This window comes from Cygnus olor, chromosome 14, assembly GCF_009769625.2.
Source record: "Cygnus olor isolate bCygOlo1 chromosome 14, bCygOlo1.pri.v2, whole genome shotgun sequence".
Taxonomy (NCBI): domain Eukaryota; kingdom Metazoa; phylum Chordata; class Aves; order Anseriformes; family Anatidae; genus Cygnus; species Cygnus olor.
In genome coordinates, this window is record NC_049182.1 from 875,595 (window position 1) to 902,961 (window position 27,367).

At 50.2% G+C, this 27,367-nt stretch overlaps 1 protein-coding gene across 1 annotated transcript in view; it reads right to left on the reverse strand.

The window, feature by feature from the left end:
• Positions 1-7,776: 7,776 nt before the first annotated feature.
• Positions 7,777-27,367, reverse strand: part of KCTD16 (potassium channel tetramerization domain containing 16) — a 63,434-nt gene continuing 43,843 nt past the window's right edge. Inside the window, exon 3 of the mRNA XM_040573571.1 lies at positions 7,777-10,561. Coding sequence (XP_040429505.1) covers positions 10,110-10,561 — 452 coding nt within the window. The 3' untranslated portion in view covers positions 7,777-10,109. The remainder of the gene's footprint in view (positions 10,562-27,367) is intronic.

The following is a 27,367-nucleotide window of genomic DNA, read 5'->3' on the forward strand; positions in this document are numbered from 1 at the left end:
CAGGGCCGCTCTTGTCGCCCCCTTCCCCGTGTTCCTGCTCCGGTTCCCTCCCACCTCGTAGCGACTGACCGGCTCTGCCTTCCTCTGCTCCCCGTCCCACGCAGCACGTCAGGTTGGAAGATGCCTCTGGAGGTCATCAGCTCCAGCCTGCCGCCCGCAGCATCTGATCCCCCTGCTTCACACCCACCTCCACAAGCATCTGAGCTGCCGCTTTGTCATTCTCCCGTCAGGCACGCAAATGTTGCTCTGCGGAGACGAGGCAGCAGCAGCAGGGCTATTTTTCAGTACAAACGATGCAGTGCTCCTCTCAGGTTGGGGATGGATGTGATCAAAATTGCACTTTGATTCTTCCTCTCCAAATTTTGAGGGACTAAACTGCTAATTCCAGGTATTTTCTTCCCTTCTCAAAATTCTGCTAAGCAGCAGGCCCGTGTCCTGCTTTTCTCTCGTTTTTGCATGGGAAGCTGTGTGGGGCTGACCATGCTGGCTCCGCGTCAGGCCCATGAGGAGCAGCAGCCGCACCGCCTGGTTGCAGTGCTCTCAGCAACACCCTTGGGAACACCGCCGCTCCCCGGGGTGCCGCCAGCAGCCGAGGAGGGGCCCCCATGGCCACCCCTGCCCCGGTCCCGCAGCAGGGGCTGGCGCTGCGCAGCTGCTCGGGCGGCACCGGGCGGCCCCTCGCCACGAGCGGATCCAGGCGAGCAGCTTGGCCCACGTCACACACACAATGCCAAATGCCTTTTTGTCTTTGGTCGATTTTTATTTATCAATAAAACGATACTACAAAACATGGGAAACATCTGCTTTAAATACAGATCCGCAGTTACTTTGCCAGTTTTTAACCTGCTGTATTTACAGATTTCTCCCCTACACTCTTTCTGACTGGAGGAGCCTAAGGGGCGGCTGCTGCCAGCACCAGTCCCTCAGCTCTCTGGAGCAGGAGAAGCAGTGCTAGCAGCGAGGATCTGCTGCTCCCTGCTCGGCCTCGCGGCAGCCCCGCCGCCCCAGCTCCCTGCAGGAGGGCTCGTCTTTGCCCTGCAGCCCCCCAGGCTCTGCCTGCCTGTGGGGAGGCTCTTCCTCCTCCACCAGGCACGCTGCTGAGCTCAATTCACACTGGTTTTGGGGCGCAGCCATAATTCATCCCCATTTCTGCCAAGCCCGTGGCCTGCTCGGTTACTGCCTGCCCAGCCTGCCCGTTGGTCTGGTGGAACTGCTGAGGTCAGCAGGCAGAAAGGAAGTAGACGGGCAGCAGAGCCCTCCCCGAGACCTTCCTCCCCGTATGAGAACTGCTCGGATGGCATGTCATGTTGGGGGATGGTCCATCCAGGAGAGGTGTCGTCCCCTCCAAAGTGTGTGCACAAGGGGGCTGGTGCCGGTCTCCCCACGGCGCCCAGAGCAGCGCAGCTGCACCGCGCAGAGCCAGCCGCGCCTGGCCTGCTGCTGCCGGCCCTGCTGGCTCTCACAGGCCCGAACCGCTCTGAATCAATCGGCAAGAAACAGAAATATATATGTGTGTGTGTGTGTATATATATATATTTCTCTATATAAGATCCTTTAATTATATAGTTGTAAGGCAGATTAAAATTATTTTCTGGTATCAAAACGCATCACTCCTACTTTCCATGCACGTTGCGCAGTGTGCAGGGGAGGTAATTAAACCTGCAGTAATTATCATACAGGTACTCTAATTTGAATAGCCACTGCTCTTTCACACCCTCTCTTACAGAAGAAGAAGACAAGACAGTACTCAGAAGTGCTAGGAATAGCAAAAATTCAGCTTCCTGCCCGAGAAACCTGTGGGCACCTGTGGAACTGAGCGCCCTACTGCCCGGGTGTGGGGCAGCACAGAGCTCCTGCGGGCAGGAGGCCTCCACCAGCTGTGGTGGCTGCATCGGTGCCTTCTCCTCGTTTGAAGATGGAAAGGGCTGTGCAAGATGAAAAGGGAGATGGGACACCACAGCGCTCCTTCTGCGTGCTGGAGTGGGGCAAGCAGGGGAAGCCTGGGCTGAGCTGTGACAGACGCCTCTGAACAGGGCCTTTTCCTCGTGACTGCTGGAATTTGGCTTCACCTCAGCTATCAGTAAAGAGCAAGCTTTTTGATTTCTTTGCACATGAAAAGAAATGAAGACAATAATATATTCCAGAACAGTTCGGCTTCTCTTAAGATTTATTACCAGGGAGATGGAGCCTTGCTAATTGGCTTTTGTTATGCAGCACGGAGCATGCTGGTGCTGAAGAGCTGTCTGCTGGCACCTGGTACCTGAGGCCCTGCAGCCACGACAGCGCCATACTGAGGCATGCTCTTAGAGCTCAGCTTCCCCGTGGCTACCCCCAGCACTGCCTCGACATAATAAGGTATTAGCATAATTAAATGAAGTTGAAAGAAGTGAAAGAACAGGTAGAGTGCTACTGCTCTGCTTGTGATCTCTTGAGCCGGCAAAGGAAAGCAAATAATTTTTACAAAACAAACTTTGATCTTGAATTGATTTCTTTCTTCTTTTCTTTGTGTCTTTCTGGGCAATGGAAACAGTCCAGAACACCTCACCATGGCTCCCAGAAGCTTGGGCAGTTTTACAGGACTGTTTCCTGGGACAAATGAGTATGCTCCGCCTGCGGCATCGCAGGCAAGATGTCTGTGTGCATCCCTGATACGCAAAACCTCAGAGCATGGCTTACATTGGCACAGGCAAACAAGTAGAGCTGCTTAAAATATTTTCAGAAAAATGTGCTGTTTTGAAAAAGCCACAGTGCATTATGAAGAGACACGGTTGTTGGAAGGTGCAGAGTTGTCATGGTTGCTGGTGAGGGGCGTCTAGCAGAAGTGGCTGTGGGTGCAGGGGAGCCAGCCCCCAGGAGCGCTGCTCTGCTCTGGGAGCAGCAGTGGTGCTTGCTAGGGGCTCGCAGCCAGCGGGCACGAGGCGGTGGCCAGGCCGGGGGGCAGAGGCCAACCCCTTCAGGGAATGCACGGTGGGTCTGGGAGGAAGCTCTGTCTGGAGAAAAGGGCCCAAGGGGACGTGGTGAAATGTGCAAAAAATGAGTAACTTGTCATTTTAGAAGTGAAAGTTTTCAACTTCTGTACTCAGAAGACCAACAGTTCAAAACTGGTCTAACTAAAACAAAACAAAACAAAACAAAAAACAAAGAGGGGTGTAACAAATTGTTATTAATTTTTTTGTCATTTGAAGTGAAACACTGCTGTCATTTCAGGTCAGCCAAAATGAGATTTGTAGTTTCACACAAAAAAAAGGAACAAAAAAATACTTTTTTGTTTATTCCAAACTGTCTGTAAAAAAAAAAAAAGTGTTCTGCAAAGTCAAAGTCCATTAGTCACAAAGATCTCATCCATACCATACGCTGCTGCAGCATCTCCACAGATACTTGGAGCCTAGTTATTTGCTGTTACTGGTTGCTGTTACCAGCTCTGAACACTTGCAATAATTTGGATATATGTCAGTAGGACAGAAAAGCCTACCTGGAAAAGTAATGTGCATCTGCAGGCTGCCGGTGGCTGTGGCTGCTCACACACGCCTTGCCATCCGAGGAGATGAGCTTCCAGAAGGGCTTTGCCTCCCATATGCTTGTGCAGACACTGCAGCACCCAAATCCCTGCTCAGCAAGGCACCAGATGGGACGAGCTCCGCAAATCCAGGGTCTGCTCGCCTGCTCCCAGGAAGAGGCCGATAGAAAGGGTTCCACTGGAGATCAGCCAAGTACCAAAGATTAAAAATAATTAAAAAAAAAATAAAAAAAAATCATCCGAGGATATTCAGCCACACAAGTGAGCAACTGCCTGCTTTTCTGGCTCTTCCAGCCCCAGCTTGCCTACAGCTATGCTTCCCTATTCGAGTCGTGTTAACGTGGAGGAGCGATGAGAGTGCAGAGACCAGCGGCGCCATGCCACAACTACCCCAAGAAGGGTGGAAGGAAACGTGACAGTGAACCCAAGTTACAAGTCTGTCATTCCGAGAATGCAGAATTGCATTCCTTCCCTTCATGGGGCATCCTTAAAAGCACAATAAAGTATTTCAAAGTATTCTTGGAAATACTCCGGTAGGTAACCCCTGATGCAACGATGGCTCTTCCAGAGGTATTGCTGCTGGTGACAGTACTTTCCAATCACGGCATCAGAAAATCCCTGTTCAAGGTGGGGAGGAAGAAGGATGCCAGCCTGCGATCACTGAACTGGTGCTTTCAGCCTCTCACAGACATAAATGAGGAAAATAAAAACCCCAAAATTTCATCGGAGAATTATCCCCAATCTGTAAGGAACTGGTTAACATGAAGCAATGCTAAATCACAGTGGGCAAGAAATATGTAAGAAATATGTATCTCTATATATATCTGTGTGTGTGTATATACATGACAGGCAAAGAATACCAGCTTATTTATTCTTGTCTGTGCCCTTGCAGTGTATACTCACAGATCTGGATGGCAGACACAAATCAGCTGCGGATTTCAGCCACCCAGCACCACAATGCTGATGGCTGTACATTTCTGCAGCATATCGTGTAACACCTGACCTACTTATGAGAGCCATGAATATATAATTCCTCTCTTCCTTTACCGGGATCCTAAACAAAAGGTCGGCTCTTCTGCCAGCAGTGATGCTGGAACAGAAGGGCAACAGCAACACGTGGTTTACCACCTCAGAGCCTCTGCATGCAGGCTTTTTTGGCAGCAGGACCAAAGCCACCTGGCAGGAGCCACGGGGCAAGTGACTCTGCCCAGGTCACGGATGTGACTGCTTTGGTTTTTCCCAACTTGTCTCTTTCTGTCTCGGTGTTACTTCTACCAGGGAAATACAGCAGGCTAAAAGCTACAGGTTGATTTTTTTTTTTTTTTTCCACATACCACAGTAGAAACAGTTACTGAGTTATATTTGTCAGAGTCACAGTAGTTTATGCATATTTGCTATTCACAGACTGCAGAATATTGCCAATAACCTCACTGGTGGGGACTGACAACACGGAGATACATGCATTCATGTGAGACCATAATCAATGATGTCTATACTGTATTAAGCACATTCATTTTTTTTAACACCTTCCAGTAAAATCAATTCCTTTAAATTTGTAGTTAAAATTTTTGTTTCCACGATTACGCACAAAATAACCTGTAAACAATTTGACATTACAGTTATGTACAAGTGAACCACGTCGGAAAGTAGAAGAGGTAATTCAGTGGGTGCCACTTAATCTACATCAATGTGCAACAGACCGACTCAGCCTCGGCAAAGTCATTAAGTGCTTGTATGAGGTCCGAAAATGTAACATGAGCAAGGCCCCGTAGAGATCACAAAGTCACAAGTCACCAAACCCCCGTCTACATCCTGTGTTGGCTGTGAGAATATTGCACTGGCGGCATTTGCTCCCCGAGTGCACGTGTGGCTGCGTGACCTGGGCGGGAGGGGAGCCCCCGGCGGGCCCCGTGCTCCCGCTGCCTCGCGCCTGGAGGTTTGGCCTCTGCTCAGTTCTGAACTCCGCTTTTTCGTGTTTGCTTTATCATTGCTATAGTTTAAAATCTGTAATAGCATTCTTATAAACTGATTTTTAGCTAAGTGATATCGATGCCAAGAAAAATAAAGAATGTCTTTTTATAATATAAATAATTTAAAAGTGCTTTTTTGTTCTTTTACTATTAATCTACAAAACCCCGTTGGGGCATAAACTATCCATAAGACTGGACAATTATTTTGTACCATGATATACATGGGGCCTTATGCATAAAGTACTCTGAATGTCAAGTCCATGTGCATACTTGCAACAATGGAAAGGGCTTCACGGCAGGGTAGGAAGTTGGAAAGGTTTCTTCAGCCTTCCTAGGGCTAGGAGAGCAATGGGAGATGGCTGAAGCTCTCGCTTACATTGAGGTCTCTGCCAATAGAGATCAACCTAGTTTTCTCCTTCAGCCCACAGCTTTGCAGAGAGAAGAAACAAAACTAGAATTAACCCAAAACATTTCCATCAGAGTACTGTGAAGCATCTATATGGGGCATGCGTGACCTAGGGGAAAGAAATAATTTGGTCCACATGGGTCTATGTAAACTCACACGTTCTGCCTCTGTCTCCCTCTGATGTCTGAGTCCTCGAGGTGGCTGGGTTTGCAGCAGCGGCCCTGCAAACACCGCTAATTGTGGCGGAGAGGGGCCCGACCTGCTGCGCCTGGCGGGGCTGCGTGGGGCTGCACCAGGAGCAGCCCAAGCCGGGGGTGCCGCCACGCACCGGCCCCATGCCCCCCCCGGCCACACGCAGCTGCCCCCTGCCAGCGTCCTCAGCAGGCCCCCTGGGCACACCGAGGCAGCCAAAAATTGGCTCCACAACCCCTCCGCTGAACGGCAAGACCCGCTTGCTGCACGTAGATGTAGTGAACGGTGTGAGTGGATGTGAATGTTATTACAGTTTAATGGCTTTCTCTCATCTTCACCGATACAATTGCCTGTTTTTTGTGAGAAAAGGCATTTTAGGAGTCTCAGTCCCACTGAAGTCAATGTATGTTTTCAAATTAATTTCAACAGAATTCGTATTTGGTCTTAGTTATGCATGGGAAGTAGCTCAAAGACCAGTTTGCTCCCCAGATGTTTGAGAAGGAATAAAGTCTTCTGTTAACTGAGTGTCATTTTGGCTTGCTACCAGTAAGTGACCAAAAATGTCCTACGGATCAGCAGAGGTTCTTTGACTGAAACAAATTAGAATTGAGCTGAATATTTTTAGAGTCAAAAGCCAGCTATGTTTTAGACAATTTTGTTATTCCAGCCCCATTTCCCCACTGCATCACCTCGGTCTCCCCTCTCGCCCTCGTCGCCTTGGCTCAGCCACAAGCGGGAGCAGGGCCGCATCCTGCCCGCTGCCACCCGCCTGCGCAGACCCCAGGAGGAGCCCAGCGGGAGGACGGTGCCCCGGGGGCTGAGCAGTGACCCCATCTCACTGCTGCATCCTGGTGGGGGGCTCAACAAGCCGCTCGGTACCCCTGCTGCAGGTACCTCCCGCCCCCACGATCGGTGAGCAGTGCCAGCTCCTGCAGGCGGAGAACGAACCTTGCCACCGAGGCAGGAATTCACGCCTTGCACCCCAAGGTGCATGTACAAATCTCTCCAGCTTTATATATGTGTATATGTTTGTATATATGTGTATATGCATGTGTACGTATGTATGACGTTATTTTAGGGAAGAGGTCTTCCCAAGTAACGCTCCATGCCTGGGGGGACCCTGCAGCTGGTGACAGTGCAGAGGGACGTGCCCAAAGCCTGGCTCCGGAAAAGCAGCTGTGGCAGGGGGACAGGGAAGGGGACATCTGGGACAAAGGCGGGCAGCAGGAGCGGATGCTCTGCAGCATCCCACGTGTCGCCTAACTCCCATCCAGGGCAGGCGGACGGCTCCTGCCATCTGCACAAGGGCTCGGGTGAGCTTGCCAGTCAGCCTGAAACAAAAAGCCTCGAAGCACAACCCCCAGTGCTAAACTACCCTGTACTACTACTGCAGCCTAAGTTACAGTGGGGTTAGAGCCCTGCAGAAACGCAGACGTGTGTAGGGACACACACAGCACACGCACACGTGTGCACCCGCGTGTGCCCGGGCACCCCCGCTCCTCGCACACCCATCCAACCGGTGGTGACACAGCTCTGTGCTTCCTTGCGGGCTGGGCCTGCCCATGGTTACTGAGGTTTAAGACCTTTATTTCTGTAGTGCTGGAGAGTAATAACCATTTCATCTAAAACTGAAGACATGAAGGTCACATAAATCAAGCCCATTTGGGTGTATTTCATTGGGTCTAATTTTGCCACAGTTATTAATCATCCTGCAGCCCTGTGCACCCCCAGCGTCTCTCTGGGAAGGCACACACGTTCACACCCAGCACCATTCTTTCACCCTGTCACTTGTATTTTATAGCCCAAATACTTATGATGTGAAAAGGAGCCAGGGAATGCCCTGAAGTGAGAGAAGCTGCAAGGTTTCAGCTGCATGATCCACCCTGAACTGCGCACATGGCTGGAAATCCTGTGGGAGAGCCCCATTTGCTCCCCAGTCCTGTTAAAACTGTGCCTTGGTGCCAGGGCAGGGGGGAAATGTTATAAACCAACAAACTGCTAAGAGGAGGCAGATACGAACATCTCACATGTAAAATCTTGGTAAAAACCACAGCAGAGATGATGCCAAGCTGCCACTTCCAAACTGTGCTCTCCAATGACGTGGAGAGGTATCGCTGGGAGGTTTTGTTCCCCTCCTTGCAGCCAGCTTGTGCTTAAGGATCGCTCTGGACACGTATTGCTTCCTTTATTTGCTGGTAGAATTTGCATCCTCACCAATAAACTCCTGCTTGACATCTGCAGCCAAGCGATGAGTATGAAGCTCTGCTCATGTGGACCTTAGGACCTTCTGGCAAAACAAAAACTCCCTTGCCCGTTGGGTGGCAACAACAGAGCCTTACGAGCACAAAAGAACCACCTTACTGAAACTGCATTAAGATCAGCAGAAATAATTTGTGCACACTTGACATCATCTCCCATAGCAGTCTGAAATTCAAGAGCTCTGGAACCTGGAGGATGCTAAATAAGTCAGAACCAAAGTGGTTTGTTACCAGCACTATCTGTTCCCATATATATGTATCCTTCCTTTTCTGCCTTTAGAAAATGAATAATTTCTCTCAAGTACTCTAACGGCTCGTTCCAACCAAAGCCAGCTGTCTGGAGCAGTTCACTCTTCCGCAGCCCCCCGGCCAGCCCCAGCACCCTGGGCTCCCCACGGAGCTCAGACCCTAGTCGCAGGGCTCTCTGCTCCCCAGCCCCTGCTGCTGGCTCCTTGCACGTGCACCCGCTGCCCTTCCTTGGGCTCCCACGTCCCTGTGGGCCCCGGGGCATGCTCAGCGCAGTTGCTGGCTCATGCCACGGGCCATGAACAGGACCTGAATGCAGACAGCACCTCTGTCACGGAATATGGCTACGTCCTTCTTGATTTTCAATTTTCTCTTGAAATGCATGTAGCTGCAACAGCGCTGCTCCTGTCCTCTAGCAATTGATTCCCTGCCAGTTAAAGCATTAAACGTATCTTGTTAGGCTGATAATTTCTTGTATTTGCTTCTGTGCTGGATGGGACTGAGCGTCTGCTCGCCCTGCCGGCTCGAGCCAAGCACTGCTGGCAAACGTGCCTGGGAGGCGGGCAGAGACCCGCCATCCTCACCGCGCTGCTGCTTCACCTGCCCTCGCTCCGCCTGGAAACGTTCCTCTGTCTTTCCAGTGGAATCATTACAGGTTCAGCCCGCTGTCACCAGAAAGCCTTGAGGAACACAACAAGAGGCGTGGGGAGGACACAGATGGAATGAGCTCACCAGAAACAAATGGAATATTTTGCTGATGGCAACAAAGACCCACACACTTGTCCCTGGTCTCCACTGAAATGCATTTACAGTGTCTCAGAGAAGGGGAAAAAGAGAAAGAGAGTGAGAGGCAGCGTGATGGGGTTTCTCCTGGGGTTTCTTTACTATTCAACCCTCAAAGACCTGAAGAAGAACTGGAACATCTACAGCTGCTAAAAAAATGCTCTTTTCTGAGAAAGTGCAGTTACAAGGAGAGAGCCAGAAAATCTTTAAGCAATATATATCGATATATATATATACATATATATATACACAGAGATATATATACACACATATATATATATGCACATATATATATATACACGTGCTTAAGGTAAACTGCCATGGCATAACTTGCTTCTTTGAGCAGTGCACATCCCTCTAAACCACCGAGCTAGCAGGAGGATGCAGAAGGCACGCAGCCACGCGCCGCCCGGCCGCTGCCTGCTAGGTTCCCACTGGCACCAGCAGCATCTGCACACGAGCATCTTGTGTTGTCGGTATTGTTGTGCCCTTAAGGTATTCAGCTTGTGTAAGACTCAGAGTTTGCAAATAAAAGCGTTTGTCATTGTGCTTCCACGACTGGAAAAATTGTTACCCTATGACTATAAATGTTAAGGTGAAATAGGCAAATTAGGCAGTACTAGAGATGGATTTCTTTTTTTTGTGACCTAACAAATAATTATTGTTGGGAATTATTTTTGTATCACTTAGTATCTCGCTCTAATGGCAATAAGGCTCCACGCCTTCCTGCCCAGAGCCTATAGGTGGTACTTCCGCAGCAGTTCCGATTGCCAGGGATGCTTTCTTTCCGGAAACCTGTCTGGGATTTTGATTTTGAGGAAATCCTGGATGCATTTCTCTAGCTCCTCCTCGATGGAGAGCTTCTCCTTCACCGCCTTCTTCTTGCTGGAGTTGGACTCCCTGGAGCCCGAGGTGAGAGTCCGCAGCAGGTCGCTCTTCCGCCGGCTCTCGGACTGCTGCAGCAGCTGCACCGGGCCCTTCTTGGCCGGCCGGTCCAGAGTCTGTATGTTGGGCTGGCGCGTGACAGGGCCGCAGATGACGGTCTCCTGCGGGGAGCTGGCCTCCGACTGGCTGTCACAGCTGGATGTCGACAGCTCGTTGCAGGATGTGCCGCTCTCGCCCTCCTTGTCGCCTTTGCCGTTCTTGCAGCAGCAGTCGCAGTGGGATGAGGACCAGCGGGATGGCTCACCTGCAAGATGGAGAGAGAGCGGAGTTAGACTGCTGCGAGCCCTGCCAGCTGCCAGCCTCTTCCCCACGCTCCCCACGGCCACGTTCACCCACAGTGGGCTGCTCGACTGGACCAGAGCAAAGCCCTCAGGGCCCCACCGTCACCAGGGCTCGAGCTCCTGCAGCCGTCCCAGCCTCCTGGCAGTAACATTCAGGAAATTTACTCTTCAATTACTGCCAATAAAAAAAATTAGCAGCGCTAATTTCTCCAGACATCTTTTCTTCACTGGGGCTCAATAATACCTTTGCCCACAGGACTGTGCAACTGGAGCAGCCCCTGTCCTGTAGGCACCGGGCCAGCGGAGCCCCCCGGCCCCTGCCCTCGCTGCTGCTGCTGCCGCCCGCGCGGGAGGGCTCGTCCCGCTCAGAAGGGAGGCTTCTGGGAAACTCGCTCCTTCGTTTGCATAATCCATCAGTGATGGGAAACCCTGAACAGAATTTAATTTATTTCCTGATTCATATAGCACATGGCTTGATTTTTTTTTTCAGCTGGAGACTTGCCTGAATGCAATAATCCAGGGTAAAGGGGAAGAGCTGGCATTGATAAAAACAGTTCCCTGACCAAACTGCTGTGATAATGATGGATTTAAACGTCATTTGGAAGCATCCATCTTCCCACTAAAATGTAATTATCATTTCCAGCTCGTGCAGATTGGTAATATTATCCAGATCAAGAAAAGCATAATGTAGCCGAGCAACTTCCCACGAGCCACACAGGCCCTGCTCTCTCCATAAAGTGGAAATGTGGGTGCTGCGGCCCGTCCTGCACACCTAGAACTCCACTGCTTTCATGAGCCCCGGCAGCTCTCTGTCAGCCACAGCACTGTGACCAGGCCGGGGGGATGCACAGCACCGGGACCACGAGGCGGCTCCCTGAGACCCCAGGAACAGGGGGAAGTGTCGCTGCCACCCCCAAAACCCCGTGCCTTGGGAGAGCAGACCCTGGGGAGAGGGGTTCTGCAAGCCCATGGAGGCACGTAGTTACAAAGCTGCCCTGCTCTCCCGTTTCTCCAACTTTTTTGTAGCCGTGAATGCAATGCACATAATTTACAGAAACAGAGGGGAAAGCCCCTCCCCAACTGTTCCTTGCTCTTCTTCCACAACGATGAAGGAGTCTTTCAGTCTGCGAGTTGTGTGGCTAAATTAAATTTAAGAGCTGTTCTGTATGTTGTCTGAAAAAAAAAAGTCAATAATGGCTAAATTGAAATTACTTATAATTTGCTTTGCCTTGACAAAGGCATTATGCACCGAGCCTTCGTAAAAACCTGAGGCGTGTGCTTCGGACACGCGCCTGCCAGCTGTGCTGCATGGCAGCTTGGCCGGGGTTTCCCGCAAAACCCGCTCGAGGGCCTGACCCCACCGGGTGCTGCCGCTTCTGCTCCTGCACAGAGCTGACTCCCTCCGGCCAGGCTCTGCCGGCATCCCCGCTGCTGTCTCCTGCTCTCCCGAAAAGCCAGACGTTTTCCCCTGATGCTTGCGTGTGCTTAAGGACAGCAGCAGATCCCGGAGGAGGCGCATCTGGTGAGCACCACCGCTGCCACCGCCCAGCCGAGGAGCACATCTCCTGCGTGCACCTGGAGCGTCAACACTTCCCAGACAGCAAACACCAGACACCAACCACCAGGCTGCTGCCGTGGCACAGGACGTCGCTACAGCCACCTAATGAAATTGTCTAGTTAATTAGTAGCTATTGTACCCAATGCTGAGGCTCAAGAAAAGAGAGGAAACATGGGCAATAGTTGAGTGTGAACAAGAGGCAGACCTCACCAACAAGCTGGGTTACAACAGCCCAGGTGCTTTGCCACCGCTTCCACTGCGGGCTGATCCCGAGGTTCCCCTCAGGCCGAAGGCGCAGGACGGGCGCTCGCCCACACCAGCCGCCTGGGCAGCGCGGCCGGGGCAGCCTCTGCCGACCAGAAGCAGCTGGGCTGGCCCCACGTGGGCCCAAGGCACGCTCCTTGCAGCTCTTCAGCATGAAACCTGAAGAGCTCCCGGCCACGCTGTCCACGTCTCCCCAGGAAGCGCTTTTCACACCCACAAATAGCGGGGATTTCTGCACGACGTGCTTCACTCTTCTGGTTGTGGTCCTGTGGGGACCCTCGGGCCTGCAGCGCGCTCGGCAGCCCCGCCAGGCTCGGCCCCCAGCCACCTCCCCCCACAGCAGTGGGGAGGATATGGGGCACAGGCAGGGACCCACCTGCTGCCATTCGGCACCTCTGGAGTGCACGCTTCATTACCACAGAATAAACCTTTTATAACTTAATTAAGGCCTAATAAATGCTAATTTCACTTAATGAATATTCAGCAACTGTGGGCATACTGCATGCGAGCTGGGAGGCAGAAAAGCATCTCTTCATGAGGCAAACCAGCAAAAACTAGGCCAGACCCAGGTGCTGGAAACAGATTTCTTCTCCATATATACATTTTGACACCTTTTGAAGGGTGCGGAAGTCTGCAGCCACACATAAAGGACCTCCAAAACCATCCGGCCACTCCTGGGCACAGCCGCACCGGCAGCCTTCACACCAGCACCACCGCAGCCAGCACTGCTGCCCAGCCCATGCTGCTCCTGGCCTTTAGTTACCAAAGGGGCAAAGCTTATGTTGTGTGCAGAAAAGGCCTTCATATTTTCATCACCAGAACAACATATCAGGCTAGCCAGAGCAGTCCATCAGGAAATCCTAAAGACAGTGTGAATGCTATGGAGAAAGTCGAATTGCCTTTTAGCTCTTACAAAGTAGGGAGAAAAAAAAATCATTAGGCTATCTTCAGATTAAAGGGGAAGAAAAAAAATAAATGTTCCAGTATTAAGCAACAATACATGAAAAATGCCTCTGTGCCAACCCGGATCAAAGTAATTGCTATGCCAGTAAGTTGTTTCTGTTAGTTAAAACTCAAATTATCTGATCACAAGTCAAGCAAGCTGGGCTCCGCCATGCTGCAGGTGTACAATGCAAATCACAGGCATAGCTGTCAAGTTTCCTGCTTGGCCAACTCCCTTTGCCTAATTTTGCCTTAGCCAGACCCAGGCTGTGAAAGCCTTTGCTCTCGCCACGCTCTGACAAAACAACTGCAGGCACAGGCTCAGCGAAGCAGCGGTTTCCCCTCCTCAGGAGCCAGGGGACGCGGGGCGTTCCAGAGGCAGTCTTGCCAAAACAAATTTGAGAGCCTAAATCCGAAGCCAGCTATCAGTCAAACGAATTCACCAGCTAAATGAACTCACTGAAGGATGCATTTGTTCTGCCAAAAGAGTTTCAGAGACTATGAAGCGAGGAAATAAAACAGAGAAATTCTGACAATGAAAGGAAGTTTGAGATTTTAGATATATCACACAAGACACAGTTTTATAATTTTAAATAACTAAATTACCCTCTGTGTTACATCAAGTAGTTGACATCAAAGCTAGGGAGAACGATCGGTCAGCCTGACAGAGATGCGGACCAGAGCTGTGGATAACCGCGTGCATGGTCGTAACACAGTCTGCTAGGAACAGACCCTCAACATGATCATTAGCAAGGGTCTGGGGACTTGGGGTGGTGAGCAGGTTCCAGATCAGCAGCACAGCACGCTCAGTCCCACTCACTGGCTTCTGCTGAGGGACTTGGTGCTCCCCGAGAATCAGTACAAAATGAAACAGAAGACATTTCTGCTGAACCCAAATGGAGAGGCAAAAAGGGGGGAGAAAAAGAGAAGAAATGGACTTCAGCAGGGAACAAGAGATAAATTATAAGGATTTTGTATAGAGGGCATCAGTCAAGAAAATAATCTTGTTCCAAGAATTACCTCCTAGAAATGAGTCAAAGGAACGAAAAACTGCACTATTTGTATGCTCAAAGGTAAGGAGAAGCTGATGTGCATCAGTGAGTAAGCCAGGTCAGCCACTGCACGGGCAGGTCACATGGCAAAGGGGAATGCAAAAGATCTCAGGATTTAAGAAAATAAAAAATCAGTGCTGTTGGCCTCCCCCTGGAAATCTTCTATCGAAAGAGTTCAGCCATCCCTCTACCAAAGGGGAAAAAAAAAAAAGAGTTGTTTCACCAGTAAAAAAAAAAAAGTCACTTTTTAGGACATATTGGAGCATGGCCAGGGGAATGGGAGGCAAAGGGCTCCTGACTCTAGGCTGTGCCCTGTCACCACCAGGTAGCCCCCCGCACCTGCGCACACCCAAAGCTGGACAAACCTCGGCTGGCTCATTGCACCGCGGTGCGCTGAGTGGAGCAGTGCACTGCACGCCCTCCACGTGCCTCTGCATGTGCTGGAGCAGCCAGGAGAAAGGAAATGTGTACCTGTGTACAGCCCCGCAACGCAGACTGATGCTAGAGCACCGACCTGAAATCAGCTAAAAAGTGAGAGGCACCACAGGCACGGACAAGAACTAAGACAAGTGATTGTCCCCTGTGCCAGGACAGCACGGGTGGTTTTCAGGTGCTTTGCCAAACATTTTCCAGATTACTCTTACAGGATGTTGCACCCACCTATTCGCTTCTTGGAGTGGGATTTTGGGTCCCAGCGGTGTGAACCTGCCCAGCCACAATGCTGTGGGGGGGACAGGTCTCCTCATCCTGGCTTTGGGAGTTGTCAGGATGACAGGGATAGAAGAGAGGAAAAAAAATATTTCACTGCATTTTGCAGCAGCACCATTCTGCACAGGACTCACAGCCAAGCAGGGCAGTCACTGAGCCCCCAGACCGTGCATTGCACTGATGTAACCAGAGGCTTCATTAATTAATGTCTAAATGCTTTGAGATTCTTGGATAAAAGGGGCTAATTAATTCTGGCCCGGCTCTCCTGCCTTTCTCCCTGATCTCAGCACATTTCTCTTCCACTACCCTAGTTGTAATTATTATTATTAGAAGCTTCTGAAGAAGCAGTAAAGCCTCTGATGTATAATTGACACAGACACCATCAACCAGTGGTTTTCTCTTCTCCACTCCAGCTTTTACAACAAATACACTGCAAGCAGGGAATGGGAAATCATGTGAAGTGGGACAGCAAGTGTGCAAAAACCCCATGAGGAGAGAGAGGTTATGGCATAAAATAAGCTTAGCACGGGACCTTCAGACCAAAAGCGCTGGTTTGTTTGTTTTTTCTGGTTGGAAATGGTGCATAGACCCTAACACTAGCTGTCATTAAGTCCACCTCAGACGCAAAGGTGCACCAAAGTGCTGACCATGGGGAAAGTGACCTCAGGTGCTGCAGGGCAGCGCTGCCCTTCCTCCCTTTCCCTCAGCAAGCCCCAACGCCAGCCGTGATGCTCCAACAGTGGAGATTTCGCAGAAACACTCTGAAGTGCCTAAAACTGCCCCAAAACCCACTGTTGCAGCAGGTCAGACATCCCCCGCTCCCCTACTTCCAGCGACGTTGCGAAGTAGGTTTCGGCATTAGCTCACCCAGTAACTTCGAACAAGAGCTTTCTCCATGCAGAGGCATCCCCTGCTGGGGCTGGCGTGGGGCATTTCAGCCCAGGGCTTGGGCAGCCGGCCACGGATGTAATTCCTGCACCAGTACCCAGCTGCTGCTCCGGGAGCCAACCTTCACCCCCGGCTCTCCGAGCCCACCTGGGAGAGGCAGAGGGAGCAGAATCAGATGTGTGGAAGCCTCTGACAGATCCCTGGAGAACCAGATGAACACTTTTCAGGTAATTATTCACAGATAAATGCTGTTTTCTTGAAATTGAAATATTCTAAAAGAAGCTGGTGAGTTTGATGACATTTGCACTGGGAAGTCACTTCAACACCTCCTTTCATTTTGACATCCATATTATAATGATTTTAATATCACACTACATACAGCTAATTTTCTTTTATAATGTATCAGATTTATAAAAAACACAATGTTGTGATATTTCAGAACAAGACTCTTACAAATTACTGTTCTACAAGAAATTTCAATATATTTTTTTTTCCTTCCAAAATAGCGAAGGCACTCTCTCTGCTCTCACTTTCTGCTGCCTTCTCCCCACTCTCTCTTCAGCTGGGGATCACCGCAGCAGCCAGCCCCCGCTCGAGCAGAAATCAGCAGCGCAGCCCCGGAGCCACTGCACGCCCAGCTCCCACCACCTCCGTCACCTCCGTCCCACCAGGGTCCCATCGCCTGAGCATCCGAGGGGCCCGTGCCCTCTCCTCCACCCTCACTTTCGTTCCAACCTCATGAAGCAAGTGTTCTCCTTTCAACACCACAAAAACAAAGTGTTGAGGCATTTAAATATATCACACATTATTCATTGGGTAAATAAAAAATTGATTGCCTCTAGGTCTGCAGATAAGGTAATGCCGGTGAAGTGACAATTTGATTTAGATCACTCATTCATGCGTGCACGCCTCGAACAGTTTTTTCATCCATGCATGAATTAAAGGTGTTGTGATTGATGAGAAACTAAGGTCTAATTGGTGTTTTAATAAATACACTCTGACTTGGTAATCTAGCCAGATTTATCAGCAGAAAATGCCCCTGTCTAAATAAAATTACCAAGGTAAAGCTTAGGAACAATGACAAATGCCATGCAAGTAATTGGCTCTGGTACCAGCGCTGGCAGCAGGATGGACATGCAATAGGTTTATTTGCTTTTAGGATCAAGGATCTCGAGTAAAATTTCAGCAGGCCAACAAACCCAGGGAAGGACTTGACAGTAACGTTATTGGTTTGAACTCTCCCATGTGTGCAAAGACAGCAGTGACGGGGGAGGACGGGACTCAGCCGAGGGCATGGCTGCTGCCAGGCACTGCCCAAAGGCAATACCATTTTTTTACCCTTCTGGGTGCAGCTGCAGACACCTGGTGCTGCCGTGGCTGTGCCAGCAGCCCAGGAGCCCCTCCATTTTCTCCTCTCTGCATCTTGCTCTGGGCTGAGCTCACTGCCAGGATTTGAGCTGCTCTCTGCAGACACCTGGTTCCTTCCCAATCCTTTTTTTTTTTTTTTTTTTTAACCACCTAAAATTTCTGAACCAGTGTAAAAACCAGCAATGTCTGTCCGAGGAAGTCTACCATTTGTGCAAGACAATTTCAGCCAGTCCCTAGCCAGCATGTACAATTTATCAGGAGTCTCCCAGCATTTTGTCATTTTATCAGTACTGCTGTGATCTTTCCTAAAACACTAAGTTCTTGAAATGGACTTCTGTAAGAATATAAGGTTTGTTTGGAAAAAAAAAATTCCCCAAATGGTGGAGAAAATATATGAGAGCTGATGTTAAAATTGCAGAGGGCCTATAAAGGAGACAAAATATTTTTCTGTGGATCTTTTTCAAATTCATATGTGATGAAGTTAAAATTCTGAGTGGAAAGTTGTGCAAAATATGAGCAACAATATGGTGAGAAGCAGAAAAAGCATTTGGAGGACTTGGTCCCATGTGGTCACTGATGTTGTTAAGCTGTTTCTGAAAGTTGTGACATACCTCAAGACTCCTTGCACTTCACAACCAAAGCCTTTTTATCAGAGGAAAACTGCCTCCATGGTTAATTTATTCTTTGGTGCACCCCTGGGCCGTGCGATGAACATTTCGGCCTCCTCCTGGAGCCCCCACACTGGCTTCCCGGAGACCCAGCACAGCTGCTCTCATCTCAGCCAGCAAGCACAGTCAGGTCAGCTGGCTACCTTTAGCTGTTTCTCTTCAAATCAACCCCTTTTTAAAACCTCCTTATCAGCCTAACCGTACTGCCTGCTTAACTCACCCCTTCTCTGGCAGCACTGGAGAAATCATTCAGGCTGGTGCAACTCAGATTTATCTGCTTCTACATTTTATTTCTCATCCACAACATAAAGTCTTTGGCCAGAACACAGCAAGAGCACACCTAAGCAATACTCTTTCAAGACTCGCCTGTATTTTTCATCGACAGTTTAGCAAGCAGTCGGCTTGAAAAAGAAAAGTACAACGAACTGTCTGGGGGGAAGAGCTGCAGAGGCCTGACTGTTCAGCATTTCCAGTACAGCAAGGAGTAGGTTAGTGCTGCTGGCTTCTATGCTCTGTATTTTCCTTTCCAAATACTGGGATTGAAAACAATATTTGGCCATCAGGACTATGGCATTTATCTTTCTCTGGGAAAATTACATTGAAATGAAAAAAATGATGCAAAAGTCTTCTGCCAATAGTATTTGCTCTTTCTGTCCTTTGTCAAACATCTCCAGCTTGTTTAAGTTTGGTGCACCTAGAATTAATAGCTGCCACTACCAACATCATCTTCCTTCATCGAGTCCAGCCTTAACTCCTCAAATTTAAGACTGTTCTGTGTCTTTATTACTGCTGTTTTAATACTTTATCTTAATATAACCTTTCCTTTTACCTTCTGTGACTTTAAATTCATACTCAAGTTCTTGAAAATGAAGTTAGATTGCATGGCGGCTCAGAAGATGTGAAATCCCCTGGCAGCACATGAACTGACCAGGCCGGACACCAGCGAAGTAATGCAGACGGGTCACGGGTTCAACCCTCACAGGCATTTGGCACCGACGTACTCGAGATATTAATGAAGAAAGAAGTTCAAATCCTCCTTTAATTAAAACACAGGTACAACAGGACTAGGCTGAGTAATTGGAAAGCACATCCCCTTCCAGCACCCTAATTTTGGAGTTACCCACCTGAAGGTGACTGCTGACTCCTCAGATGCCAATGCAAAGACTTCAAGATTAGACCGGCATCGCCAAGCCTTAACACCAGCGGCAGGGCCCCAGGTCAGCACTGGGTGCCCTCTGCTTGCCTCGCAGCCATGGCAGCGCCCGGCTCAGAGCCAGCACAAAACACCTCGGGGTACATGCATATAAAACCACGTCTTTACATACATATAGGTAAAACCCACCACTATTAGGTTTTACTTTGTTAAACCCTTCACAGTTTACATTCAAACCTGAGCTGCCTTTTGGAAACCCGTTTTAATTAGCAAAGACAAAGTGTGCAGTACTCCTGCTTCTTCAAGATATACATTATAAATTGCCGACAGATGGTTATGATAATATGGGAGCCACAGTTTTTGAGTTTTTAAAAATTAGGACTCGTGAACTGATGAATGCTCTAGAGATATGAAAACATCATGTCAGTCTGTTGTTCCAATTAATTGCAATCAATTGCTAATTGAGAGCTATTTTAAGACTTGCCATTACTCTGAACATAATGTGGAATAATTTGCGTGGTCCTCTTTACCCCCACCACAAATGACATGGGTGCAAAGAACTCCCGGGAAACAGAATCAAAAAGAGCCACAAGAGCCTGCTTTTCAGTTTCCTCCTGCTTTTTTTTTTTGGCAGATAGGGCAAAAATTTGGAGCTCAGGATTTAAAAACCTAGGAGACAAGGGATCTCAGGCACTTGCTGGACCTCTCCCTTCAAAACTTCCCAAAATGTCGGCTCTGATATTACTGAATAAACACATTCACCCACTCTTTGGATTTCCAGACAGCACAAGTATCTTGGACGGAGCTCGGACGGAGACCAGACCCGCGGCGGCACCGCGCAGGGAGGAGGACGCTGGGCGGTCATTTGGCAGCGGGAATGCAGGCACAGGCTTCCTCCTGCTGCTCGTGCTGGCAACAAGAAAGGCACATTTCTGGGCAACCAACGTATTCAACAAATGCGTTATTAACCATTTCGTGATTTCCCAGCGCAAAGGTGAAGCAGAGCGTGGGAGCTGTGAGTGGTGCTGCCGTAGGGCCGGCAGCGGAGGAGAAGCGGCGGCCCCGTGGTGCTCCCCAAAAGCAGGTGCATGGAGGAAGGGGCCCCACAGCCCTGCCCTGGGCCTGCCCGAGCTGCACACAGGCTCTGCGTTGCTTTCACAGCCAAGTGCACGTACCCAGAAAAGGAAGGAAAGGAAGTACCGCTTGGAGTCGGGTCCTGGGCAACACAGTGGTTTGGTTTATGTCTTTAACTTGCCTGGCTTTGTACCAAAGGCAGGAAAATCCTGACAGAGTTATTTTGACATAAAAATGAAGTGACCTAAGTAACTGTACAGCGCTGAGCAACAGGCTGGATGCTTCCTGCAGCAGCTGGCGGCACAGGCAGGTCCAGCAGGACATAACTCCTGGAGGCAAGAGGCAGCTACAGCAGGAGCAGCATGCTGCAGTCCAGCGTGCCGGCCACTTGCTCGGGCTGGACAGGCCGAGCACTGCCAGGCCAGGCACGGGGTCGGCTGCAGCAGCAGCATGCAGTTATCACCCCAGAGCGAGTGCATGAACGGCATTTCTTTCCTGCCCAGTTCAGCCCCATTTGCTGGAGTTGCGCGGGACGCACCGCGGCTCCTGCACCCGCGCCAGGTGGCAGGGCGAGGGCAGGGGACCAGCTCCATGGCCAGAAATGGTTCTCCTCCAGGGAGATACCGCTGAAAAAGTTGCTTATTGAAAACAACTATTTTGGAAAACACTTTCTTCTTCCCTGCTCAAAGTCATGGCTAATCTCCTAATTGCCATGAGACGGTTTTCTCATCCTAGACTTATTTTAAGCAATCCAGCATCCTTTACTCATTGTTTAGCGCTGCGCAAAGGAAGGAGCTGGCCCCGCGGGACACCGGCTGCATGGGCAGGGGCTGCCCAGTGGCTATGGCACCTCCTGACCAAGCAGGCTGCACCCGGGCTGGTGGCACCGGCTGATGCCAGCACTGTTCTTGCCCTGTATGGATGCATCCCTGATTGAAGTCACGAATTACGTTTCTAGTTACCAGGAATCAACGTTACAAGAGGAGCAGAATGTGACCAGGGGTGTTTGCAATGCACTCCCTGCTTATTTATTGCTTAGAATCACAGAAAACTCTTTGTGGTATTTCACTCTGACAACGGGCGCTAATAAATAACTCATGTTCTTTGCTGTAGCAGTGCATTTTCGATAGCATTGAACCAAGCCTCATTTTTCATAAATGGCTTCTCAAGAACAACATCGTGTGGCTCTGGCACATCTGCCCATTGATCGCCGGGGCGGGCAGGGGCTGTCACCCCCGAGCTGGCCCCGCAGCTCAGCCCTTGCTTCAAGGCAAGCGTTGCGGCTACAGGGAAAATCAGAGTGTGAGAGGATGCTAGGCAAGGAAGTAGCCCTGCAGGGCTGTTGTTTATTAATTATTTGGAGCAAGACTCTGACAAATGCATTCAAAGGCCAGCAGAACAAAGGAGAAAAGCCTGAATCCACAGCCAGGGGATGGTGGTACCCAGCGCCTGGCTGCTGTGTTTGTAGGAGAATCAGAGAGCCCTTTCCAGAGGGGCAGATGCTAGGTTTTTATGAGCTATTTAAGACACTCTCTCTGGAAGCTTTTTTTTTTTTTTCTTGTCTGAACCTCATAAAATAGCCTTCTGCTCTATAGAGATAAATTTGGTTTATGTGAGAGAAACATTCCCAGCCACAGTGGGCTTTGCCTTAAATCCCATATCTCGCAGTTTAATCTTGCTGTGGGTTAGCTTGGTTTATTTTCTATCCTGTAAGTGGTGAATTGAACTTTAAGAAATGAATGGTTTGGTTTATCAGTTTTAGCATCTAGACCAAAGCACTTTTGCATCAAATAAATGCATGCAGTGGGAGATCCTCCAGATACTGCTTTAAAAAATCCAGCAGTTTACTCAAAACATTTTAAGCACCAGCTTCAAGACCAATTAAATTACCCACGTCTGGGCAATCCTACCTGCTCTGAAATCCAGAGCTCTTCTCTTGCATGAGGCAGGGGCCCGAGGGGCGAGGAGATGCTGAGCCCCGGCAGCAGCCCAGCAGGGGCTCGCCTCGCCCCGCATGCCAGGTCTCTGTGTAGGTCACTGACACTCCCCAGCGCGCAGCACGGACACGACTGAAACACCTGGCTGGCTCTATGTCTCCAGCGTGTGAAAAATAAAGGTAGAACCCAGCCAAAGCCTAAACTGACCCATTGCTTCTGACTTAAAGGAAGGCACGGCACGGAAGAGAAGGGGGCCTTCAGACTGGTATTTCCATAAAATGAATCAGTACCATTTGGGAACCTGCTCCGTGGGAGTAAATCCACGTGAAATCTGGAGTAAGAGACATTTAGAGATGGAAAACAACACAAAACAGAGCACCCGTGCCCAGGTGACGGAGGTGCTGGAACAAAGTGAACCAGAGAAATTTCTTACCGGGAACGGAGGCAGAGACAGGCACAGAGAGAAGGTGCGGGGGTACAGCATCCTCTGGAGCTGCCCCACCGATCCTGTAGCAGTGATTCCACTTTGGGTGCACATGGGCAGCCACGTACGCATCCAAGGGAGAGGTTTTTCTAATGGATGCTGTAGGGTTTTTCTTTAATTTGTGCAGAGGAAGTTTTTATTGTTTTGAGGTGGCACACTGGGCTGGATCAGTTTTGGGATACTAAACTAGTTTGGTTAACTAATATACCACCTCTGCTCTGCATTTGTAGAAGAAAATAATATATATATATATATATTTTTTTTCTCCTGCAGAATCTAACAGATTCTTTCTTCCATATATTTCTACAGGAGTATGCAAGAACTCTTTAGGGATGCTATTGGTTCCTATTAAACTCTGTAGGGTTTTTAGTGCCATTTACAGATAGTCTACCGCCATCAGCATTATTAAATTCCATATAAATTCTCCATAAGAAAACAGAAAATCTCAATGATTATGAGTCCAGTATCTCTGTGGATGAAAAATGTATTCACAGGAAATCTCAGAGCATTACAAATGTATTCAAAATAATTATACTGGAAGGATTTTTCTACAAGCTGTAATGTGGAAATGCATCAAACATGGGAAAATTGGACTAACTGTCCTTTGACCTAGAAGAAATGTTGAAAATTTAAGTAAGTTCTCAGCTATGTAAAGGCCTGATCCTAATCCCTCTGGAAATAATGTGAGCATTTCTACTGACTGAAAGACTTCAAAAGAGCACAGCAGCTGCACTTGCAGCATCGCGATGTACTTCTGTGCCTCATAGCCACTATTTCTTTAGGAAGCACTACGCCTCGCAGCTATTCTGAAGCTAGTAAGGGAGATCGTGAAGGCAGGCAAAGTCTAAAAAAATCTTCAGAGGAAATCAAAAATACATACAGAGTGAAGGTCAGGGCCGCTATGCCAGGCCTCCCAGGCTTAGTACCAACACCTCAGGGCGGCACCAAGTAGGTTGGCCGTGGAGCAGGAGCAGGTCCCGGGGAGCAGCAACCTGGCTACAGCCAGGGGGACACTGCTCTGCTTGCACAAGGAGACCTGCAGATGTTGCAAAGGAAACTTCCCCGGGCAGGAAGCAAGACCTAGACATCAATATACACCAGCCAGGTTTGCTGTCGTCATGTTAAAGGACGGAGGTGTTGAAGAAGCCCTGAAATCAGCCAGCGTCACCTCCATCTGCTCCCAGTGGTGGAGCTGAGGGGCGACTGAAGATACAGCTTGTGTTTTCTTCATTTCCATCATTCATTTTAGGTTTGGTCAGAAGTGCCTGTGAGGCATTTCTGGAGCGACTGCACGCTGCACTTCCAGCAGGCTGGATGGGCAAACAGCAAGGCCAAGAACCCTTCCCATGCCAGGAGCACAGCCCTGTGGGGCACGGCATGGCACAGCCCCAGTACAGCCTAACCCCGGTACAGCCCGACCCCGGTACGGTCCCAGACTGGCCGCACCTGCCCGCACCCAGCACCATTCATGGAGGGGACTGCGTGTGCTGCAGCACTCAGACACCTCATGCGGGTTGAGGGGAGCAGCCCTCCCTGCTGCCAGCACCCAAAGCCACATCCTCCCAATGTGATGCCAAGGCAGGGATGCACGGGTGACCCCCCTGTCCCCAAGGACCACGGCTCAGAGGAGCCCCAGCTCCCCCCTGTCCCCGCACTGCCACCCCGTCCGTGCTGCCCGCAGGATGCGGCCTTGCAGCCGGTGTGACGACGGCACGGACCAGGTCGCTGTCAGCCTGCAGGAGCCATCGGAAACAGGATGGCCGGCAGCGCTCACCCCCGGGGCTGGCTGCACTTACCTGTGCCACAGCTGTCACCGCCCTGGTGGAAAGCTGCACGGGACGTGGAGTTTGCAGGTCAGTCTGTAACCTACGTGCTGGCATCCAGAGCTGCTGCCTGAGCAGCAGGGAGTGGAGTGTCTGTGGAATACATAACTGAAAACTGAATACGGAATGCGGCTTTACTTAGCGTTTACACAGGAGTCACTTGCTCAGCATTGCTGACACCCCCCAGAGCCTGCCCAGAGAGGTGCCCTGCCGCGGTCGCGGGGGCTGTCACCCCTCTGCCCAGCACCCTGCTGGGCCCTGGGCACGGGGAAGTCCCGCTCCCCCCGGCACGGGCTGTGCCACCGGCCACGGCACGCCTGTGACCTGCATCAGTCACTGGTGCCAGCACACAAAACCAGACGCTGCGGTCTACAGGCTTTCTTCAGGAAAGATAAATTATATTCTAAAGGCATCCATGACCCGCTGTTCAAGATACTTGTTTGGGCATTTTATGGTCTTTACTGATTGATCGGCTGGGAGACTCAGATCTGGTTCTCCGAGCGATCCGACCCGGGTTCAGACCTGACGGGAGCTGCGGCAGTGCCCTGCGTGGCCGGGGACGTGCCGCTCTGCTCCCCAGGGCATGGCTCCAGCCTCACCCTGTGCTGCTCGGCCAAAATCAGGATGAGGCAAGCAGTGAGCCCAGTTTTTAAGTGCTGCAGAGGAGTAGAAATATCACGGTTATGTTGGAAAAAAAAAAAGCCTAAACTGCAGTTTAAAGAGTCTAAATGTTTCAGCTTGATCTCAGCATGTCAGTGTAAGGAAAGCTGCTTCTCACACCGTTCTCATCTTCCCTGCGAGCTGCTGGGGCCTGACTCAGCCGAGCTCCACTCTTACCCATCTCTGGAAGCCGGTGGCCTTGCCCCCTCGTAAAGCTGCTGTCAGCCAGATGTGAATCCAGCCAAAAGCACCTCCTGCTTCCAGGGGACTCTGTTTCTGACAGCTCTGCAGCAATCACAAGAAGCTGCAAACCCAGCGAGTAACCTCTAAATGGAGGTGTTGGACCCACGTAACGCGGCACAGGGCACACGCATCGCGGTGCACCGCTCGTACAGCTCCTCCCAGCCCTCAGCCACAGGCCAGAAATAGAGCAAGCTAGTATTTACCACGGGAGATTAATGCCTAATGCAAAATATTTAATTAATACAGTGAAGTTTTATTTCATGGGTACTTGCGTTTGTGCTATGACAAGCACTGGAGATATACGGGTCCGCAACTAAATGCTGCCCAAGATAAAGCAATTGTTCATCTGTGCTACAGTCAAGCATAACAAATAGCCAACTTGTATTTTGGCGTAGCTCCGTAATGTTTTCTGTGTTAGCCCTTTGCATGAATAATTTACTGCCAAAGGTCTGCTCCATCGCTGGGACCAGATCCCAAGCCATTCGCGCTAGTTACAATGTCCCAGTGACACCGCGGGTGAAAGAGTTCTCACTTCGCCCACCCAGCAAATCTTGCTGGATTTCTCTCACACATTAAATGAAAATAAGATTAGAACACACCCCACCTGCATTTGGGAAAGACGCACACGTTTCGTTACAGTTATTTAGCCTTACAAAGGATGGGCTGTAGTGCGAAGGGAAGGAGCCTCCCGGCGTACACCATGAGGCAGAGGGGCAGGGGCAGCAGGACCCAGCCCCGCAGCAGGGGCCTGGGTGAGATGGAGCACGGCATCTTTGGGATGAAGAGCGGCCCTGGGGCAGCGTTTGGCTTGTTTGAGCCTGTTCTATACAGCAGATGCTTGGTCCTCAAGAAGTGGGTGAAAAGGGCTCTAAGGAGCACAGGCTAACGACTTGCCAAGCCTAAAAAATACTCCAGGTTTGACACACATCGAAGACAAGGCCTGAGGACTGCAGATGAGCTGCCCTGAGCCATCACAGCCCTGCGAGAGCAGCCCCAGCCCCAGCCTGGCCCCTGGAGCGGGGTCACCCTGTGCTGCTGGGACCCGCGGGGAGCCAGAGCCACGGGGCAGGCGCTGAGCCACCCCGCTGCCGCACGTGCACGGCACAGCCCCGTGTTACCGCGGGGAGCCTGCCATTTGGGAAGCTCCACCGAGCCCAAAACAGCCCAGTCAGGTTCTCGCGCACGCGTTATGCCTTTTTATGCTTCTCTTACTGCGTATGAGGGCCATAAAATAAGCACCAAAGTAATTTACTTCTGCTTCAAGGCCCCTTTTATAGAGTCAAAATGATTTATGGGGCCTCAGTGCACATGACCGACAGGCCCTTAATATTTAACAGCCGTAAAAGAAATATTGAACAAACAGTATGTATTACTGAGTCGCTTTTGGTCTACAAACATATTAAGATAACTCTGCATACATTGCAACTGGTCAAATATTAATCACTGAATAATTTAGCCTGTGAATTTACTTTGTTTAAAAAAATAATTCAGCAGATGTATTTGTCCACTCCGGAGCAAATACATATTTATGATATGGTTATTGGTCTAATATATGTTTTCTGGTATCCTCATTTCAGGATATACATAAAAAAAGTCAAATCCAGCCCTGGAAAAAGAAAGGGAGGAGGGCCCAGCACAAGTTTTATGTGCAGGGCGGCAGCATATGCTTGGCAAAATGCTGCTGCCTGCGTACAGGGAGCTCTGGAAATGAGCAGTTGCAGCCTCCTTAAATATTGATGCTGGAGCAGTTATGAAAGCACTGGAGACAGCGCCGGCGCTGAGGCAAGGAACTCAGTGCGTGAAGCAGCACACACAGGACTGCCCCGCGCTCCCATCCTGTCCCTAGGCGCAGCCCGGCGCTCAGGGTGGCAGCGGGTGGCCCCCCTGCCCCTCACCTCCGCCCCAGCACGGGCCCAGAGCAGTGGAGCGGGACCACACCGGGGAGGA